Source organism: Polyodon spathula, chromosome 55 (assembly GCF_017654505.1).
Source record: "Polyodon spathula isolate WHYD16114869_AA chromosome 55, ASM1765450v1, whole genome shotgun sequence".
In the NCBI taxonomy this organism is placed as follows: Eukaryota; Metazoa; Chordata; class Actinopteri; order Acipenseriformes; family Polyodontidae; genus Polyodon; species Polyodon spathula.
In genome coordinates this window covers 300199-323048 of record NC_054588.1, presented here as the reverse complement: position 1 = coordinate 323048, position 22850 = coordinate 300199, and the positions used below count along the sequence as shown (strand labels likewise).

Below are 22850 nucleotides of genomic sequence, written 5' to 3'. Positions count from 1 at the left end.
ATACACGCCACTTGCACATCAAACAATATATAATGTGTGCACATATTATTAATTTTAGCTAATGCCTTTATCCAAGGTGATTTTTCACTCCAGCCCATAGTGTTCAATTGTCCTTTTACAGCGAACAAAACGCTTTGGACCCAAACAGGGTTGTTATAGTATAAAGAAGTTTGGATCAGAATCCAGTATAATCCCGTATAAAAAAGTAACATACTGCAAGTAAACATGTGCCAGAATTGTCTGGTTTTAGTATACTATTGGTACCATTATTCGATCCTATTGTGGCACAAGTATACTTGCAGTATACAACATTATATATTATTTTTGTAATGCAGCGTAGTTCTCAAATATTGGACATTTCTTAGAACTAGTAGAAACAAACTAAAACACAAGCCTGGGAAAAACACAGATGGAAATCTGGAAAAAAGTCTGGAATTTTGATGTTGAAAAAGTGTATGAACTCTGAGATACTGTACCTATATTGAGTACAGGGTACTTTGTACAAATCACACTCCATAGGTTAATTATGGACCTACAGTACAGATATAATACTGATTCAATACAGTACAGATAATACTACTGATATAATATTACTGATTCAATACAGTACAGATATAATAGTACTGATATAATATTACTGATACAAGACAGAGCAGATATAATATTACTGATTCAATACAGTAGATATAATTCAGTACTAAAAACAGTACAATACATATACAATACAGTATAGTACAGATATAATACAAAATGAATGAAATGAAATGAAACAAAGTGATGAATTGAATGCTGCATAAACCCAGAGGCTGGGCATTACATTCTCATTTATCACACACTACCCCATGCAGTGTTCTTTACACTGTCTCATGAGCAATGTTTTCCCGGCTGAGAAGCGAGTGAGGAGAGAGCAGCTATGTGAGGCAGCGCTGGCTGGGGTCGCTCTGTTGCTGGAGTGAATGAGCGTGTGTTTCCCCGTCTCAACCAGCTGGGGATTACGGGAAATATCAACTAGATGAACCCATTGAAAACACTGCTCACTACAGTACAGTGCAATACATTAAACTTTTTTAATATTTGTGTCAAGCACAATCTATGAGACAGAATTGCTCTCCCTCAGCCTAAGGAAACATTTAGGTGTGTAAAATAAAATATAGGACCTCCATCTCTGATGTGCATTAAATGCAGGGTGAGATTGGATCTGATTTAAGAAGCTGACTGTGACAAGAAATAAGCGTTGACTCAAGATGGGCGAAATAACAAGCACTGTTACTGTAGTATTCACAGCAGTATCTAGATGGGTTACGTTTAGAATTAGGCATGTTTAAAAGTAAAAAAGTAAAGCACAGCATACAGTTACGCTGAAGAATCAAGACGTTAACATTTATTCACACTAGAACCGCAGCGACAGTCATTTTGACGGTTTTCACTTTTAAAATGTGAAAGATACGCGTTTGTGTGTTCTTGACTTTTACTAAATAGCTGTATTAAATACCCTGCTGGCGTTTGAAAGGCAGGATCACAAAAAAAAAAAGTTATAATGCCCTCTACCTTTTGACTACCTTTTACAATGCATGTGTGTTTTTTTTTTTTTACTATAACCTACAATATTCTGTTTTATTTTAATGGACAAGCCTGTTATCTCTACTCTGACCTGGTAGCCATCTATTCCTTTGTTTTGTACAAGGAATGCACTGGGGAAAATATCAGTAGGAGATACTTCATCATGAAGCTAGCCACAGCGATTCAGCAGAAACATTTCAATCAGAAAACTGCAAAGCAGCAGAGTGCAGCTCAGCGTTGATTCAGGGCTGCACCGAGTGACACACGCAAGAGAAAACATGTTACTTTCATTTTAAATTCAAAACAACTTTCGTTTTTACAGTTTTGTACGTAAATATACCTGTTTACACACTACTTTCTTTTAAAATGTAAATTTTATTATAGATTTTCATCTTTTGAAGTAATGCCTTATACGTTTCGGCTGTGCACATGTTTGATATGAGGTGCTTGAGTAAAACTTTTGAGTTTTGTCTTGAGTTTGTCTTTCATTTTAATATTGATGTTGTTTGAAATGTAACCGTCATAGTGACTGCCGGCAGTGGTTTTAGCTATGAGTATAACCACGGTGGGTCTAGTGTTAACCCTCCTGTTAGATTTCGGGTCTATTTGACCCGACTCTAGATTCCAATTAGCTTAAATTCTGTTTTTCTTTTCATTTTCTGTATAATATTTGATGACTTTTCCTAAGTTGGGGTCATGAACTTGTACACAGAAAACAGAAACTTTGAGGTTTATTTTTTTTTTAGAGCAGGTCATGTATACAAATAAGATGTTTCCGTGGCGTTTATCTATGTAGATTCGTGTGCAGGAATGAAACAGACTTCTTCAATTTGTTATTATTGTTATATTTGTATTATTATTTCTGGAAATGGCTGCACCTGTCTGGAGATATTTATAAACAAAACAACAAGCAAAATATATCTACAAAGCAGAGCCTAATTTTCTCTGTCAGCATTGCAACAGCATCTCGCTGGTAAAGACACTCCAAAATGAGGAGCTCCCAGGCTGGCAGTCAAAGAAGTTTTATCACAGCTCCTGGACTAAAAGAGCAGAAAAGAGTCAAACCTTTGCAAATAAAAACAGTTAATCAATTTAAGGCTGTTTAAATTAGTTTGAAATTGCATCGGGTCACTATGACCCAAAACATAACAGATCATTTTAAAAACACACATTAACCTGTAAAGCTGAAATCTGTTGTATAAAAAAAAAGTAAAAATAATGTATTGTAGCTTAGGAAAGTGTAATCAGTTGGACTCAGAGTCTGTATTGTTGGATCCAAAACGAAAAGTGCTGACAATGTATTCAATCAATGCACAGAGCAACTAATGCACTGCACAGCTCGTTCTAGTCACTCGACGCGCAAGATTTGAAATCTCAGACATTATTTGTGCGTGGTTATTTATTTATTTACTTATTTATTTTTAAATTTATTTCGCATGGTTATTAGAAACGGTGGAAGATTGACATTCAGCTAAAAGTCGGGGTGGGGGTTAGGGGGCGCCATAGTTCAAGCATGAGCGTTGTTAAACTAAAAAAACAAAATGACCTTTTCTCAGGACTCCATGTCCCACAATGCAACAACCACACAACAAATGGTTTCCTCTTCCTGTTACAGGCAACAGCAGCGCCAACTCGAACTTAAAAAGCATTTGGTATTAAGTAGTTTCAGATTATTGTTAATATTTAATGTGTTTTAGCATGTTTCTAGAGTTAGTAGCAACAAACTCTTTTTAGTCATCGTTTGAATTCAGGTGTTTTCTTTTCCTGTCCGGTAGCTGTTTTTTAGTTTCTTGAAGTTGAAATGTTACAGCGATGTTGTTGAGTCTTCAGAGATTCAGTCCAGTTGTACACACGTAGATGTTTCCGTGTAGCTTTTCCAAGACAGCTTTCATTTTGTTTTTGACAGACTGATTGTTTTGCTTTGAAAGAACGTTTTCCATGTGCAAGCATGTTTATAACATTGAGAGTAGGGGTGTCTCTCCTGATTATTGACATTCAGTTGGTCTCCTAGTCATTCCGTTAGTAATCCTCCATCAGGTAATTTTATTGGCTGTTTTGAATGTAAGCAGATGACATCATAACTTCATCTGAAAGATACCTCCCCATCTACATTCAAACAAAGAATCTTAAATCTTACAAAATGAATTTAAGTTAAATACTCCTTTTGTAAAATAACATTTCCAAAGTTATTCATTTTTATTTAATAATCATATTTCCATTTTCCTGATGTGGTTTCACACAATGCAGTACTAAAATAAATCGTATGAGTCCCATAATTATCATTCTAATTAATTTAATTTGATTTTAATCAATTACCTGAATGATAAATTACTTTTTGTGATTAAGGCTTTTAATACACTATTTTCAATGTTTGTAAATTTGAGTTCACCAGAATACTGTTTTTATAACAGTTAACACTTTTCCCACTTAAAACCTTGATCGCTAACCAAGATCATGCAGTAGTCTCTTGACACAGGGGTGGTACCAACAGACTGAAAAATTGCAAACATAATACTGATCCACAAAAAGGGAAACAAAACTGAACCAGGTAACTACAGACCAGTAAGCCTGACTTCTATTATATGCAAACTTATGGAAACTATAATAAGATCCAAAATGGAAAATTACCTATATGGTAACAGGGTCGTGGGAGACAGTCAGCATGGTTTTAGGAAAGGGAGATCGTGTCTAACTAACTTGCTTGATTTTTTTGAGGATGCAACATCGATAATGGATAATTGCAAAGCATATGACATGGTTTATTTAGATTTCCAGAAAGCTGTTGACAAAGTCACGCACAAAAGATTAATTCTCAAACTGAACGCAGTTGGGATTCAAGGAAACACATGCACATGGATTAGGGAGTGGTTAACATGTAGAAAACAGAAAGTACTTATTAGAGGAAAAACCTCAGAATGGAGTGTGGTAACCAGTGGTGTACCACAGGGATCAGTATTAGGTCCTCTGCTATTCCTAATCTACATTAATGATTTAGATTCTGGTATAGTAAGCAAACTTGTTAAATTTGCAGATGACACAAAAGTAGGAGGAGTGGCAAACACTGTTGCAGCAGCAAAGGTCATTCAAAATGATCTAGACAAGATTCAGAACTGGGCAGACACATGGCAAATGACATTTAATAGAGAAAAGTGTAAGGTACTGCACGCAGGAAATAAAAATGTACATTATAAATATCATATGGGAGATACTGAAATTGGAGAAGGAATCTATGAAAAAGACCTAGGAGTTTATGTTGACTCATCTAGACAATGTGGGGAAGCTATAAAAAAGGCTAACAAGATGCTCGGCTACATTGTGAAAAATGTTGAATTTAAATCAAGGGAAGTAATGTTAAAACTGTACAATGCACTAGTAAGACCTCATCTTGAATATTGTGTGCATTTCTGGTCACCTCGCTATAAAAAAGATATTGCTGCTCTAGAAAGAGTGCAAAGAAGAGCGACCAGAATTATTCCGGGCTTAAAAGGCATGTCATATGCAGACAGGCTAAAAGAATTGAATCTGTTCAGTCCTGAACAAAGAAGACTACGTTGCGACTTAATTCAAGCATTCAAAATTCTAAAAGGTATTGACAGTGTCGACCCAAGGGACTTTTTCAGCCTGAAAAAAGAAACAAGGACCAGGGGTCACAAATGGAGTTTAGACAAAGGGGCATTCAGAACAGAAAATAGGAGGCACTTTTTTACACAGAGAACTGTGAGGGTCTGGAATCAACTCCCCAGTAATGTTGTTGAAGCTGACACCCTGGGATCCTTAATCTGTCCTTATCAGATTAAGTACTTAATCTGATAACAATCTGCATTTGTTAAAGTTTCTGGCAGATCGATACAGCAGGGATTCTCTCTAAACATATTTCTCTGGTATGAGATTAGTTTGTTTTAGGAATACATTCAGTGGACATATTGTCATTTAAGCAAATATAAATTATACTTTTTTCATCACAAATATAAATATGTACAAAATCAGCATGCCAAAGCCGTTTTTTATTTCTGTGTTCAAAATGAAACGGTATATATTTTTCTTCAACAATAAGAACAAGACGTTTAAATGTTGTTTCTGAGTAGCCTATAAAGCACTGCCCCTTTTAGACTTTTTTTTTTTTTTTTAAATCACACAGGCTGGCACCGTATCCGTGACTACAAAACAGATTAACCTCTCGCTTTATCTACGGTTTGCAGGAAATAAGAAAAAAAAGATGTTCAATGGCAGCCTGAGGTATTTTTTTTAGCAATGTTTAGTTTTAGATAAAGTAAGTATTTATTTTCAACAGACTACTTGGGTACACTACATTGTATGAAAAAAAGTTTCAAGAAATAAAATGTAAGTGTTAATATGTTTAGAAGATGCAAGATGTTTCAAGAAATAAATTAACAAGTGCTGTATGTATGTGAAGATCACAACTGGGAGTTAACAGTAAAGGGCAAATCACACTATAGAGTTTTACTTGCTGCATTTTCTAGGGTAAAAAAATCTAACCTATGGAACTGAATACTACCTTTCATACTTGAGCGGAATTGCTCTGAAAAAAATGAAATTTGCTGCAAAAAAAAAAAATCAAAATAGGTATAATCTAAAGGCAATATGGATCAGCACCAAGTTGCTGCATGGTTATTGCTCTGAAGAGAAAGAAAGAGAATAATGTGGATTCACCCTATAACAACGTGAAACTGTAGGGGAGCACCAGCGCCTTGTGCAAGAGCTGAAATATACTGCATATAGCTATACAATCTCAAACTGTGTTATTAGTAACAAATAATCTCAACAATGTGATTGGCAGAACAAACATTGTTTCAGCAAAATTACAAACAACCCTACCAAACGCAATCGTTTCGATGCATTCTGATGTTTTTGTTTTTTTTAAATGAACAGTACAGTAAACGCAGGTAGATGGTACTGTCAATGCAGATGTAACGTCAGACAGCACAGACTGTGTTTTGCATTATTGGGGGAAAATACACGTATACTAACATATATGATTGACATAAAACCGTTTTAGACAGTTTCATTGGCTCTTACCCGTGTATGCTCTGGATAAATACGTGGTTTTGTTTTGTAGTTCAGTCTATATATAATACTGGGCCCCAGTATCTCATGCACCGTCTGGAAGCTATATACCTCGACATTTAACAAAAAGCTGTAGTCAAAACAGTGTGTTTATTTTGACATACCAACAGTGCTTACTTTCTGATTTCATCATTTTTCCCATAATTTCTGTTTGTATTCTTTATAGAGAGATTTCTTGTGCTGCTTATCATAAAGAACAAGATGCACTGCGAGAATCATCTTGCCTGTGATATTAGTCTAAATTAAAAAATCGCAGCGAAAAACAGAGCGAATTGATGCAGTAGTGTAAATAGCCCTTGACATCTGATCTGTGTTCATTTACGTGCTCGCTCATTTACAAAATATAAATCTCATTCGCTGACCTACATTGCTACGTGTAAATGCTGTCTGCTACACAACCAAACAATTTACAGACACTTGCAGATTTCTATTTTCAGTGCGTGGCATAGTGCATGTTTAAAGTAAATAAAGGCAGTGCCTGACCAAATGTGTTTTTACATCCATGTTCAAGATTTCACTTACTTTTGTTCGAATTCATGATTTTCATGATATCTGTGACCTACGTGACAGTAATAGCCTTAAGTATAATACAGTACAGCGCAATACAGTATAGTACAGTGCTGCAATGCACTATAATACAGTACAGCGCAATACAGTATAGTACAGTGCAATACACTAATACAGTACAGCGCAATGCACTATAATACAGTACAGCGCAATGCACTAATACAGTACAGCACAATACAGTATAGTACAGTGCTGCAATGCACTATAATACAGTACAGCACAATACAGTACAGTGCAATGCACTATAATACAGTACAGCACAATACAGTATAGTACAGTGCAATACAGTACAGTGCAAGGCACTATAATACAGTACAGCGCAATACAGTATAGTACAGTGCTGCAATGCACTATAATACAGTACAGCGCAATACAGTATAGTACAGTGCAATACAGTACAGTGCAATACAGTATAGTACAGTGCAATACAGTATAATGCAGTAGGGTACAATACAATGCAGTTCAATACTAACAGTAATTCACTGTGTTTGATTCGAGCCGGAGGATCAGCTGCCCTGCTTCCTGACTTACACTGGGCCTGGAGTCGAGAGAATCATCAGAGAGACTCTGCACCTGAACCAGCACGTACTGGAAACCAGCAAGGGGCCCCGGTGAGGGAGGGGGGAGTGGGGGGGCTGCATGGTTTTATAGCATTTCCTCCTGCTCTGTGTATGTCACTGTGGCTCTCTCTCTCTCTCTTCCCCCTCCCTCTTTCTCTCAGTAGTTTTTTAATGCAGTTCCACAGCACTGTATAATCTTGTGGTGCTGTTCCACCTCCAGCCCTGCGGGTATCACTGTGTTTACCCTCTGTCCCTCTCAGGTACTGCCCTTCTATCGAGTCGAAGGTGCTCCGTTTCCCTGGACGGGCTCACCAGGTGTGGCTCGAACCTGAGGGCTTGAACTCGGATCTCATCTACCCCCAGGGCCTGTCCATGACTCTGCCTGCTGAGCTACAGAGAGACCTGATCAGAGAGATTCCGGGACTGGAGAGGGCAGAGATACACTCGCCAGGTACACCCCTCCCTCCTTCCCTCACAGGACGAGGGAATTCTATTCCTGCAGTTAAACCTTCCTTCCTGTGGGGGTGCTGTGTATTCAAAAACTCTCTAACTCAGTTACAAGTACAGTGTATAATACAAACACTATGAACATCAATATGAACGTAAATATTGAAAAGGAATAATTAAATAGAGGTAGGAATGTAAAATCTCTCTCTCTGTGAATTCTAACAGGATATGGTGTTCAGTATGACTTCCTGGACCCCCGTCAGCTCCACCCCTCTCTGGAGACACACAGAGTGCAGGGTTTGTTCCTAGCTGGGCAGATCAATGGCACCACCGGTTATGAGGAGGCTGCCGCTCAGGTGAGTGTCGGTCTGTAGAAAAACAAACACAAGAGCTGCGTTAAGAACATAAAACAAGAACAGCAACAAATAAAAATACACTTCAGGTTTGTGTATTGCACACGTGCCATTAACAGCATGCCTCGGAAACTTAAAATAAAGAAAATCATTTTACATGTAATGCAGCAAAAAGCAAGAATTAAACAAACAAGGAAATGAAAAGGTTACCAAGCCGAGAGAAGTCATCTTTGTGAACTCCAAAAAAACAAGGTTCTCTTTCGCCAGTCAGATCGCAGAGTGCCCAAGTAGAGTTTTGAGTCGACACGTCTGTTGCGACTTGCATCCCAGATATAATCGATTTAGTTACACTGTTTACCGCAAGGAGTTTAAGTATTATTTCATTGCACAAGATTCCATAGTTAGATGACGAGATGAAAGAAGCAGACACACTAATCTAGAGCAGCGTTACCATTTTGTAAAACAGAATGTAGCGTGAATTTTTTACTAAAGCATGGTCAGCTGTTGCAGGGAAAACAAAGTTTATTTCTCAAACTGACCATTAAAAAATGTGAAAGCAGAACACACGTCTGTGTAGCGCAGCTTACTTGATTGCAGTGAACAAAAAAACAAACAAAAAAAACGCCATTTACTAAATTTAGCTGAGGTTGTGCTCATGAAAATGCATGTACAGTATAAAATACAAACACTATGAACATCAGTATAAAAAGTAAATAATGAAAAGGAATAATTTAAGAGGTAGGAGTGTAAAATCTCTCTCTCTCTCTCTCTCTCTCAGGGTATCATTGCTGGTATCAATGCCTCGCTCTCCTCCCTCTCGCTCCCTCGTTTCACGCTCAGTCGGACAGAATGTTACCTGGGTGTTCTCATCGATGACCTCACATCGCTCGGGGTGACGGAACCGTACCGCATGTTCACGAGCCGGGCCGAGTTCAGAACCACGCTGAGACCCGACAACGCCGACCAGAGGCTGACAGAGAAAGGTACTGACCAGAACCACACTAACGCTACACACACTGACCAGAACCAAACTGACCAGAACAATTGACTTGACAAACACTGACTGGACACACACTGTCTGGACACACTGACTCGACACAAACCAGATCTACTGAACCAACACACACTGACCAGAACCACTGACCTGGTTACAAGCCCTGGACTTTAACCACTGCCTCAGTTTTGTGTCTTTGACCCTCACAGCTTACATTCACAAAAAAGTCACAGTTTTGCATTTTTTTAAATTCCAAAAACATTTAAGGAAATGATTACTTAATTAAACATTTCTGCTAAAACAGTATCTCATTTACAGTAACTCGTTATAGCATCTGCAATGTAACTGCAGCAACTCGGAGAACAACATAGAAGGCCTTCTAATCAGTTACAGTATTTATCTATTCTGTATCCCAGTCTGACAGAGGCCGGGATCGCCACGAGTCCTGAATTCATCCATCTGATTGGTGGAAGTATTAACGGCGAGCCAATCAAAATAGCCAATAAAGCCCAAATAACCATAAAGTGGGACAATCTACCATGGTGCAGCCAGGTTAAGATGTGCGCTGTATTTTAAAAATAATAATAAATTAAAATAAATAAAATTAAATACCAAAAAAAAAAACCTGAACCCTTCTCGCTGCGCCCCCCCCCCTAGTTTGAGACCCGCTTGCTGTACGACATCCCATGTTTCTATTATTGATAAGCTGGTAAATCGGTCCTTCTCATTTTGAATCCTCAGCTTTTAAATGTGAGGAATTTCTTAATTCCTTTCAAAATAAGAATATCAATATGAAGAGTCGGATCTCCACGGATGGCTGTCCTTTGAATATGCAGTGTAATCAGATTACTTTTGCTATAGAATCTTTGTCTCAGGCTACAGTACAAGATCTCAATAAGCTGCTAATGCAAATGAATTCTTCCACTTGCTGTACACTGGAAGCCTTTCTTTTCTCTTTGTATGTGTTACCGCTGGGGGAGAGACTCTGTAAACATGGTGTTAACTGTCACTGCTCTGCCGATGACGCACAGCATCTCTGTAAAACCTGATCATACCCTGGCTGTGTCATCCTTAGCTGAGTGCTTCACTGATGTGAAGGGGTGGGTGTTCCAGCATGTTTTACAGTTAAACTCTGATAAGTTAAACTCTTTTATTAGGTTCTCAGCAGCAACATCTCTAAAATTAGATCTGGGAAATTTGACCACAAACATAGAAACAGAAGTGAAAAATCTAGGTGACTCGGATTTATCATTTGAGTCGCATATTCACAATGTCACTGAAGTGTCCTTTTACCGTTTGCAAAGCGTTGCTAAAATTAGAGAATGTAGAGAATGCAGCTGCAGGGCTTCACCGCAGCGTATGCAGAGTGCAGCTGCAGGGCTTCACCGCAGCGTATGCAGAGTGCAGCTGCAGGGCTTCACCGCAGCGTATGCAGAGTGCAGCTGCAGGGCTTCACCGCAGCGTATGCAGAGTGCAGCTGCAGGGCTTCACCGCAGCGTATGCAGAGTGCAGCTGCAGGGCTTCACCGCAGCGTATGCAGAGTGCAGCTGCAGGGCTTCACCGCAGCGTATGCAGAGTGCAGCTGCAGGGCTTCACCGCAGCGTATGCAGAGTGCAGCTGCAGGGCTTCACCGCAGCGTATGCAGAGTGCAGCTGCAGGGCTTCACCGCAGCGTATGCAGAGTGCAGCTGCAGGGCTTCACCGCAGCGTATGCAGAGTGCAGCTGCAGGGCTTCACCGCAGCGTATGCAGAGTGCAGCTGCAGGGCTTCACCGCAGCGTATGCAGAGTGCAGCTGCAGGGCTTCACCGCAGCGTATGCAGAGTGCAGCTGCAGGGCTTCACTGCAGCATTGTGGCAAAGTGGCTGCTGATTATTAACAGGTGCAGAGGTGATGCAGTGCAGGTATTTGTAATCCCGTATGGGAAAATGTGTTTTATTGTTTGTAATCCTGGTCTAGCGACCAGATAACAAGCTCTGGTTATCCACAGCGATGTGTAAAACACGGAGGACAGCAACACACAAAATACAAAGCACGGTCACCAGTCCTGGGTGCGCGCTGTAGTGCTCGGGGTGGGTGATACAGTCTATAGAGTGACAAATAGTGCAGTACTGTTCCGGGTTTTACTGCTGGCCTTTAGTGACATTTCCGGAACGTGTTAGCCATCTACGAACACACAAGTAACAATTACAGACGAGACAAACAAAACAAACACTCACAATATTGTACTATTTTCTATACGGGTTATGATTTGTAACCAAAGCGAAGGAAGAGATTACAAGTCTCCGCCCCCCTTATATGCTAGTACGCATGATCCCTTGGTAAATGATTGCAGCTGTTTTTACAATCTGCAGCTGCTACATTGTTTCCCACCCGGGTCAATACGTTCTGGCAACGAATCTCGCCGCCTTCCAGGCTGACCGACTTCCCGACCCTGGAAATGAACTGTCAGGCCAGCCTGTCCAAAGGACCATACCTTCGCTGCTTTGAACCCTCACAGGTCAGGAGAGAGAGCTGCAACCAAGATTTATGATATTTCTGTCACAGGCGTATGCAGACTGCAGCTGCTAGACTTCACTGCAGCTTCTATAGGCTTCTCAGCAGAAAGGAAAAAAGAGACCACATAAAATGTTTTAAAATGTTACTTCTGACGTATAATGCAGCAGATTATATAAAGGAGCTTCTAGTCACACACATACCTTCTCGTGATTTCAGATCAGCTGACGCAGGCCTACTGTGACTGCAACAAGTGTGCACAGAAAGGAAGGGAGACCGAGTTTTTGTCCCTGTGTTCCCAGATTGAGGAACGCACTGCCACCTCCTAGCAGAAGTGCTACATCAGTTCATGCATTTAAGTCTAAGTCAAAATTGAAAACGTACTTTTTTTTGGATTCAGCTAAGCTAATTTTTTAACTCTGTTTTTCTTAAATTTCTGTACAAATGTATTTAGATTTTCTCCTGGTTTTTCACTGAATTCTCTTTTTTCTTTCATTTCTATACACAGGCATTGTTTTGTGATTTTCTGTGCTGTCCTGTACAGCGCTTGATATACTTTTTGTATGAAAGCCGCTATATAAAGAAAGTATTGATTGATCATCAATACAAACAGATACCGCCGTACCCCTCTCCCCCTATATTGATTCTGTAATTCTCTATCCTGGTCCTGGGGACCCCTGTGTCTGCTGGTTTTCATTCTACTTAACTAAACCTTTCATTATACTTAGTAAAGTAGCTTAATTAGGTCTGGCAGCAGGGTGGCTGGGTGAACGGAGACAGTAAAACTTAACGCTGCTGTGCAGGTTTATTAAACACAAATAAGAAAACAAAACACAGCCCACAGAGCAAAGTAAAGGTTGTAACAAAACAATCGCGTACCACAAAAATGAACAAACAAGAGACCCCTCACCCAGGCAGTGCCATCGCGGTGAGGCTTTCAAACAAACATTTCAGGAGCATGTGTCTCTCTCCCAGACTCTCTCTAAGTGGAGTTCTTCAGCTCCCTTAAATACCATGTGGCCAGGGTTGATTGAGAGCTAATAATTCAATCAACACCTGGCTACATTCTGCACATGTATTTGACAGGGATAGGAATTAACCCTATCCCTGCCAACCACCACCACAAACACACCCAAGACAAGCAGGGCTGGATTCTTAACTTCCAGCCCTGCCATATCTAACACACACTTTTCATATTTACTTATTATTTACACTTGCAGGGCTTCTTCCCTGCCACAGGCCTTTTAAATTGTTTTCTGCTGTTAAACAGTTGGTTATTTCAGCTTAACTATACAGTAAATGTTATGAGTAGCTTGAAATCTGCAGCTTTTTGGAGCTGAGAACATGGCGCTCCAGGATTTTTTTTTATTTTTTTTTTTTTATCTAAGCCAGTTTCAATGGCCAGGCTGTGGTCACTGAGTCTGTACTTGGTCAGGATTTGCCTCAGTTTTGTGTCTTTAACTCTAACCAGGTATTCAGCCTGGTAAAGTCTCTTTTTAGGGCCTGATGGCATTCTAGTTTGTTCTGTGTTTTGATTAGTCTTTCCAATATGACTTTTTTCTAAATGTGTTAATTTTTGTCATGATTGAGTTTGGGTTGTTTTTTCTTGGTGGTGTTCTGAAGCTTGCAGGGGTTCATTGGGCTCAGTTGGGTGAGCGTCAGTACCAGTTGGCTGACTAGATTCTGTTCTGGGCGCAGTGTTGCTCTGCAGTGCTGAGGGATTCTGTTCTGGGTGCAGTGTTGCTCTGCAGTGCTGAGGGGATTCTGTTCTGGGTGCAGTGTGTCGCTCTGTAATGCTGAGGGGATTCTGTTCTGGGTGCAGTGTGTCGCTCTGCAGTGCTGATGGGATTCTGTTCTGGGTGCAGTGTGTCGCTCTGCAGTGCTGAGGGGATTCTGTTCTGGGTGCAGTGTGTCACTGCAGTGCTGAGGGGATTCTGTTCTGGGTGCAGTGTGTCGCTCTGCAGTGCTGAGGGGATTCTGTTCTGGGTGCAGTGCTGAGGGGATTCTGTTCTGGGTGCAGTGTGTCGCTCTGCAGTGCTGAGGGGATTCTGTTCTGGGTGCAGTGTGTCGCTCTGTAATGCTGAGGGGATTCTGTTCTGGGTGCAGTGTGTCGCTCTGCAGTGCTGAGGGATTCTGTTCTGGGTGTAGTGCTGAGGGGATTCTGTTCTGGGTGCAGTGTGTCGCTCTGCAGTGCTGAGGGATTCTGTTCTGGGTGCAGTGCTGAGGGGATTCTGTTCTGGGTGCAGTGTGTCGCTCTGCAGTGCTGAGGGGATTCTGTTCTGGGTGCAGTGTGTCGCTCTGCAGTGCTGAGGGATTCTGTTCTGGGTGCAGTGCTGAGGGGATTCTGTTCTGGGCGCAGTGTCGCTCTGCAGTGCTGAGGGGTTTGTATTCTGGGTGCAGTGTGTTACAGTTCAGCCCTGCAAGCATTGTTGGGTATATTTCTGTGTAGCAGTAGAATAGTTTTTGCAATTTCAAGGTGTAATAATTCAGTTGGGCTTTTGTCCCATTTTTTGTAGTCAGGGTTTATGAGAGGTCTCTAAACTTCACTGCCATAGAGAAGAATCACTTTTAAGTCAAATTTACTGGTGGTTTGATGTTGTAAAGTCAGTTCTATATGCCTTGTCTTGTAATGCATTCACTGCCAGGTTAAAGCTCCCTGATGCACTGACAGTCAGACCCAGGCAGTGTGCAGTACCTGCTTCCTGAGATCTGGCTTTTTTCTGGAAGACCATAACTCTGGTCTTGTCCAGGTTTAGTGCCAGGGCCCAGCTCTGACAGTACAGCTCTATCAGTGACAGGCTTTGCTGAAGCCCCTGCTCCGTTGGGGACAGCAGGACCAGGTCATCTGCGTAGAGCAGGAATTTCATTTCTCTCTCTCTCTCTCTCTCTCAGGTTTCTCAGAAGCTCGCTGTGTCTCCCCCCAACGGTTCTCACAGTTTCAATGTGTGTCTATCAGGCTGCATGAGGCCCTGTCTGTTCTGAGGTCTGTCCGTCTGTCCGCTCATCGCTGGAGATGTGAGCTGCCTCACGCGCAGATCAGCAAGGAGCGCAGCGGGCTGATCAGGTATTGATTAGCGGTCAGAAACAAGGGGAGGGTTTTTTTTTTTTTGTGTACCAATTAAATGCACCACTCTCCCTCTCTCTCCTCTCTCTCCAGTGCATTTGAGTTGCTGCAGTATCAAGGTGTTACCATGGAAACACTATCCTCCATCTTCCCTCAATCCTTAGCCACTTTCCTGGACCTTGCAGACAGACTCAAGATTGAAGGTAAGGTTGTTCTAATGATCAATAACGCTGACCAATTCGCTGGTTTTCTCTCTACTCTCCTCTGTCCTCTCTTTCTCCAGCTCTCTCCCTTGCTCAGTTCAATTCAAAGATGCTTTATTGACATGACTACAGCAGTTGCCACTGCAATTATAACATAAATAATAATAAAAACATCAAACGATTACAGAAAATAAATCTATATAAAAAAGATATAAAAATATTAACTAGAGATACTCATATAAAGATGCGTATTTGTATGTACATACGTGTGTGTGTGGAGTCTGTTTAAACACTGGTTTTACTGGTCCTGTCACTGTCTGATATATTCAGCAGCTGTGATTGCAGTCGCTGTTCTCACCACAATCATTACCCAGACCCTCGTCCTTCAGTGTCCTACAGTTTGAGCTCTTTGTAAAGTTCTGGTCTCTTCTTGTGGTATATTGTGAGCAGTAGAGAAGGAAATCGATTCGATCCATGTCACTCGGGCCTCAAAGTCTCCTTGCCGCAGGGTTCAGTTCTGATGTGTCGAGCCCGGCTCCACAGCATTGTTGGAAGCGCTTCTGTGCACTTCAAGCACATTGTTGCAGAATAGCACATGCATACTTTCTGTTGGGGTTTTATCCCAGTTATTGTAATCGTGGCTCAAGGTTGGACCCCAGACCTCACTCCCATAGAGGAGAATGTGCAGAATAACACAGTCAGATAGTCTGTTCCAGATTTGGAGCGGTGGATTGATGGTACACAGTCTGGTCTTCATGGCGTGGAATGCCTGCAGTGCCTTTTCTCGCAGACACTGTACTGCTTGCATGTAGCTCTGTTCATAGGGAGCTGTAGCAGGTTCTGTGTGAAATAAAATGGATATTTGTTACTGTTATTTTTGGCTTTCTTTTGGAAAATCATAGTTTTGCTCTTGTTTTAAATGTAATATCAGAGACCATGCTTGGCAGTAGTTTCAGTAACAGATCTGGGTGCCAAATAGAATCAAAAGCCTTTTGAAAATCTACAAAGCAAGCAAAGATCTTCCCATGTTGTGTTTTATATACAGGTTTGCCTATCAGACAGTTTAAGGTGTAGATATGGTCTGTAGTTCTGTGGCTAGGCAGGAATCCTATTGGACGTTTCTGAGCACGTCTTTCTCTTTAAGGAAGTGTAATGCTCTTGTGTTTGCGGTGGCACAGTGTCATGTGCCCATGTTGCTGCTGCTGACACAATGAAACCTGGAATTGTGTGGCTCTAATCGATCACCACTCTTGTATATGGCTGTGATGAAACCTTCAGCCTAGGTTGGAAACTACAATACTTGGTGTAGTCTGGGAGTGCTGTATCTCATTCAGGATCATGTCAGTCCCGCAGGATTTCACTGGCTGCAGTTTATGATGCTGTTCTTTGATCACTTGTAGTGTTATTGAGTGTCCAGAGGTGGCTGCTGGTCTTCGCTGGTTCACACAGTGTGTGTACAAATGCTCTGCTTGGGAAATGCTCTCAACAGTCTGTTTAAAATGAATTGTTCCATTCAATCAATCGATCTTTATTTTATATAGCGTCTTTCATAGTGGACCACCATCACAAAGTGCTTTACAAGATGCAGCAACAAGTGGAGCCACAGTGAACAGGTAGATCAGTAAATGTCTATCTCCCCTCCTCTCTCTCTCCAGCTCTCTACCTCCCTCACTCCGTGCTGCAGAAGGAGGAGATGGCTCTGGTTCGCAGGGAGGAGTCTCTGCGGCTGCCCCCAGGTCTGCACTACCCCTCCCTGCCCATCTCCCTGTCCAGCGAGGCCAGAGAGGTGCTGCAGGAGAGCCAGCCACAGACTGTGAGTTAGTCGTGTGTCTGGAATCCTATCTGAGAGTCAGTCTGAGTGTGTCTGTCTGATAGTCTGAGATCTGTGTGCAAAAGTGTGTGTGTTTGTGTGTGTGTGTCAGAGTTAGTAAGTCTGACAGTGTGTGTCTGAAAGTCTGTCTGAGAGTCAGTTTGTGTGTCTGTCTGTGTGTCAGTTTGTCTATGAGTGAATGGCTGAGTCTATCTCTACGGGCATTAATCTATATGGACATTACAGCGCCTGCTCATAAAAGCGCCACGACATCACCTTGACAAACTACAATTAATTTCCCAGAAGACTGCAAAGTTCACAAACACATCACTTACCAGGAGCTCCCCCGCCCCCCTCAGCATGCAGGTTTTAGTATGACAGCAGTGTCAGTGAGACTCGTAGTGCACAACAGTAAAGCAGTTGCATACCAGGTCTGAAGATATCTTGCAGATCGAAACGTCGGTCTTGGGTATAATAAAAAATATAAACACTTTGGAGCATAATATAAAAGTGTGCAGGTACTGAGTTTGTTTAATTTTAAAATCTTTCTACCCTGCACCCTGAAATGATTTGGATGTGGGTATGTGTTCTCTTTATTTACTAGCAGCCCCCTATCCCATTTCTCAAGGAAGAAATAAACCGCAGTTGTTGTTATTTTGGCCTCAAAACTGCCCTTGGTGTGTTTCCAGAACTGCCAGCACAATATGTAAAGATGATTGTTTGCCCGTTATCCTGTAAGCTTATAGAGAACAGATTTGTACTGTGTGTGTGTGTGTGTGCGTATACAGTGGCCGTCCAAAGTTTATAAACCTTAATTTATGAAAGTGTAACACCCTACATTTAATGTTGAATACATGTGTATAGTGCATTCCTATAAACCAGATGGTACATTCCTAAAATCCCCCTATTCTTCTGTTTTCTAATATTTAAAAAAAAAAAGTTCCAAAACAAAAAACTGCCAGTTCAGCTTGTTAGTTACGTACTGCTTTGTTTGTGTTGTGCTCTTGTAGCCCTGAATAAATATACTTTCAGAGAAACAAGAAATCACCATTTACTGTGTGCAACAGAAGCATGCTTTGGGATACCTCTGACAAACAACTGTGGAACTCGACAAACTGCAATATATGCAAGACTCTGAGGGGGGAAGACTCACTCAAATAAAGATATGAATGCACAATTTAAAAATAATAATAATAACAACTATGTGCCAAGCAAGTACATGAAGGGGAAAAAGCAAAAACAAATTGATATGCAGCCCTACTATGCAAAAAGTGCTTGTGGAAACACGCTGTTATTGCGTGTTTTACTTAATGTGTTTACCAATCTAGTTATGATGGAGCTCTATGGGAACAGTGAAAAAATAACTATAGTCTGCAATGAGAAAATTTGTGGTGAAAATCTGCATCGTGTGTCCGAGTTCCTGGTAAGTGATGCTTTTGTGAACTTCACAGTGTCTTCTGGGAATTGTAGTTCGGTGTGGTGATGTCACAGCGCTGTAGTGTCCTTCGCGTGACGTCGTCGCAGTTTTGAACTCGCTGTGATGTCATGTAACCATGTCTGAGAGTCTGCTTCTCTGTGTGAGTCTCTCAGAGTCTGTGTCGGTGCATCTGTGTGTGTGTCTTAGAGTCAGAATGAGACACCTTACTCTCAGACACAGACACCCGCTGAGAAAGTTGCACAAGACAGACTCATTTCCAGACACACACACCAGACTCTCAGACATACAGACAGACTCTTCATACACTCTACTAACAGTCAGACACACAACACGACTCTCAGTCCAGAGGGGTGTGTGTGTCAGTCTGTGTGTGTTTGTTTTGCTTATTGTATATATTTATCAGGGACACACACAATTATATCATAAGTGTCACTTACATGACAGAACATGCATTGCATTTTCAATGTAGCCAACAGGCTAATTTCCTTTGACAGTCCCTGGGCAGACATGGATGACAACTGTAATAAATCTTCTCGTCCGTATACCAATTTCCTATTCCTAACGTCCTATCACGGTTATCTGAGCCTTCCAGTGGTCAAGCTCCGGTCAGATAAGGCACGCCTGGCACCTCCCTCTCCGTTTGGTGTGACCGGCTCGCTGGCAGTTAACAACTCTCAGACTCGACACACGCTGAGTGAACCTCTCTCAGATGTCTGTCTGAGTAGTCTGTGTGTGTGTGTCTGAGAGTCTGTATGTCTGTCTGAGAGTATGTGAGTTATTGTCAGTCTGTGTGTCTGATTGGTCAGTCTGTGTGTGAGTGTCTAATAAAAATAATCACACACAATTATATCATAAGTGTTAGAATTTTCAATGAGCCAGCAAATTTCCTTTGACAGTTAGAATGGATGACAACTGTAATAAATAAGCAGTACATCTGGTACAGTATATATCGTAAATCTCCAAAAACTACTCACTTCTAAATCTTTTGTAGTCATTTTTTTGTATTACTTTAGTATAAATACATGCTTAATCTTGGATTCATATGTTGTTTTTTTCTGACTTTATGTGAACGAAAAGAATAATAAAATACAACAAGTTTGCCCGTTTTCCCATTGGAAATAGTGATATTTTGAAATATCACTGTCCTGGTCACAAAAGCAAAGTTTGTGGGGATATTACAAAATAGCAAATTTTCTATACTTTTGAGGCACAATGCTGCAATTAGGAAATAACACTTACTACCCAGGAACAAAAATTGTGTTACACAGTGTAATCCATGCAAATCTGTAAATACTATTTTCACATAGGAAAAGTTGACAATTATCAAAACTCAGCAATTGGTACTTACTCAAAATGTTACAGTGATGGTATCTCACACGTTTTTTAGCAGCAAAGGCCACTCAAATTGATCTTGACAGACTACAAAACGTTCAGAACTGGGCAGACACATGGCAAATGACATTTAATAGAGAAAAGTGTAAGGTACTGCATTTTGCAGGCAATAAAAATGTGCATTACTTTTAAATATCATATGGGATTGTGATAATGAAATTGAAGAAGTAAATACTATTTTCACATAGGAAAAGTTGACAATTATCAAAACTCAGCAATTGGTACTTACTCAAAATGTTACAGTGATGGTATCTCACACGTTTTTTAGCAGCAAAGGCCACTCAAATTGATCTTGACAGCGTTCAGAACTGGGCAGACACATGGCAAATGACATTTAATAGAGAAAAGTGTAAGGTACTGCATGCAAGCAATAAAAATGTGCATTATAAATATCATATGGGAGATACAAATTGAAGATGAATCTATGAAAAAGACCTAGGAGTTTTTGTTGACTCAGAAATGTCTTCATCTAGACAGTGTGGGGAAGCTATAAAAAAGGCTAACAAGATGCTCGGATACATTGTGAAAAGTGTTGAATTTAAATCAAGGGAAGTAATGTTAAAACTGTACAATGCACTAGTAAGACCTCATCTTGAATATTGTGTGCAGTTCTGGTCACCTTTCTTGAGACCAAGAGGTAACACAATATACGTGTGTGAAGATCATCGTGAGTGTGAATAGTTTAGCAGCTTTGGTGGTTAAATTAAACCATATATATATATATGCTAAGTTCATTTTAACTGACCAACTAACATTTTTAATGTTCCTATACAAATTCAAATGTCAATCAATAATAATTCCTAAATATTTTACTTCTGAGACTTCCGCAATAGCTTCCCCATCAATTTGGACATCAAAAAAGCCAGCTGGATGTATTCTTCATACGCTCTGTCAATTTAGAAGCTGCCTCAGTTCAGTTTTTTGCAGCTACAATTATAACTGTGTATCTGATTATGCATCTGCAAGCCCACAACTGGGCATAGGGAGGTCATTAATATACAGACTACAACACTGGCCCCTGTGGGATTCCAGCAACACATCTTCTAAGAGGTGATTTAACATTAACTAAAGCACACAGGGTCTTACATTCAACTCCTCTCCATGCCAGTTCTGAAGAACTGAATCTGTGTGATTTAGAGAGACTATCATGGTGATTAACTGAGTCAAATGCCTTCTTTAATCCAAAAACACAACCCCAACCACACCTCCTGTATCCAAGCGTGCTTTTACCTTCTCTAGGAGAATGCAATTTGCAGATTCAGTGGAGTACTTGGGTCTGAGAGTCTGTCTGAGAATGAGTTTGTGAATCTGTGTCTGTCTGAGTCAGCCTTTGTATTTGTCTTTGTGTGAATCTGCCTGAGTCTGTCGTGTCAGTGTGTGCGTCTGTGTTTGAATCTGTCTCATTGTTGGTGTGTGTCTGAGTCTTGAGTCGGTCTCGTTGTCAGTGTGTGTCCGAGAGTCTTGAGTCGGTGTTAGGGTGTGTGTCTGAGAGTCTCTCTCGAGTCTGTGTCTCGTTGTCAGTGTCTGAGAGTCTCAAGTCGGTGTCTCGTTAATGTCAGTCTGTCTCGTTAGTGTGTCAGTCTCAAGTCTGTCTCACTGTCAGTGTGTGTGTGTGTGTCTGAGAGTCTCTCGAGTCTGTCTCGCTGTCAGTGTGTGTGTCTCTCGAGTCTGTGTCTTGTCAGTGTGTCTGAGAGTCTCTCGAGTCTGTCTCGTTGTCAGTGTGCGTGTTTGTAATAAGAAATCTCAATGAGTGTTTCCTTCAGCCCATAACTTTCATTTTTGTGTTGATCCCATTGAATCAATGCAGAGAACTCAGAAACACCTTAAACAAATGTGTGTATGTGTATCTCTGTGTCGGGGTGGGTGTGTGTATAGCAGTGTCTGTTTTCTACCTGTTTTTCACTCTCTCTCTCTAGCTGGGTGCGGCCGGGAGGTTGCCAGGGGTTACACCAGCAGCCATCGTGAATCTGCTGCGGTACGTGAGGGACCATGGGGAGCAAGGAAACGAGATGGAAAGAGAGAGGGAGGACAGAGACTGCGCTTCATAGACTGGAGCCTGACAGACACCCCCTTATATCCCCAGAATCTGATATTCAAGAAATTCAGCAAAACAATGTTAATACAAACTTTGATGCCAATGGGATAAGCGGTTCAGTTATATAACCCTTTCCAAGGGTTCAAACACATGTGGGAAGATTCTGTTTTGCAGATCAGCTCCTGTTTTCATCACAGTACGAAGATGGAAACGGATCATCTTCCCTTCTCTGGGTTTAAAGCTCGGTTTGCCAGTGCTTCTCCTCAGTCCACATTAAGAGATTCTCGTCTTATTTATTCTGCCCTTTGTGTGCTGCTGATTAAGTTTGACCCACACGTGTTTTGACTGTGGTGGTTGGTTTTTATGCATTGCAATTTTCTTTTTATTGTGTAAATGAGGCATCTGTGTAAAAAACACCTGAGCCGTGTTTCAGTACAGGTTGCATAAACTGTGTTTTGGTTTGAAACCTACACACACATTCTGGATTGAGACACATTCTCAGCAAAAAAAAAAAAACGATTTCAGATCAAACAGGAAGAAAAATACATTGTTTCAAGTCTTTGTTGAGAGAAAGTGTTACAATAAAATGTGTATATATGTAAAAAAAAAAAAAAGACAAGATTTCAGTTTATTTTTTAAAAGCATTGTTTATTGTTGGAAAAGGTTGCCTTTAAAAAAAAAATCTCTTGAATTGAGGGAGAGAAATTCAAACATTTTTTATTAGTTATTTTAAACTATCTTGAAACAAAGACATTCAAAAATAAAAACTTGCAAGTCAGAAACCACCAATTAATATCAGAATGACTATACCAGACAAGCCTCTCCCTGCTTGATCGTTGTAGAAGAGAC

At 40.8% G+C, this 22850-nt stretch overlaps 1 protein-coding gene across 2 annotated transcripts in view; it reads left to right on the top strand.

Moving 5' to 3' along the window:
• Positions 1-22612, top strand: part of mto1 (mitochondrial tRNA translation optimization 1) — a 31787-nt gene extending 9175 nt beyond the window's left edge. The window contains exons 6-13 of one of the 2 annotated variants that reach the window (XM_041239524.1): positions 7711-7823; positions 8033-8223; positions 8445-8575; positions 9351-9555; positions 14952-15123; positions 15217-15326; positions 16982-17139; positions 21883-22612. In XM_041239524.1, coding sequence (XP_041095458.1) covers positions 7711-7823; positions 8033-8223; positions 8445-8575; positions 9351-9555; positions 14952-15123; positions 15217-15326; positions 16982-17139; positions 21883-22014 — 1212 coding nt within the window. In that variant the 3' untranslated portion in view covers positions 22015-22612. The remainder of the gene's footprint in view (positions 1-7710; positions 7824-8032; positions 8224-8444; positions 8576-9350; positions 9556-14951; positions 15124-15216; positions 15327-16981; positions 17140-21882) is intronic. The other variant, XM_041239523.1, reaches the window with a different exon arrangement.
• The last annotated feature ends 238 nt before the right edge of the window (positions 22613-22850 follow it).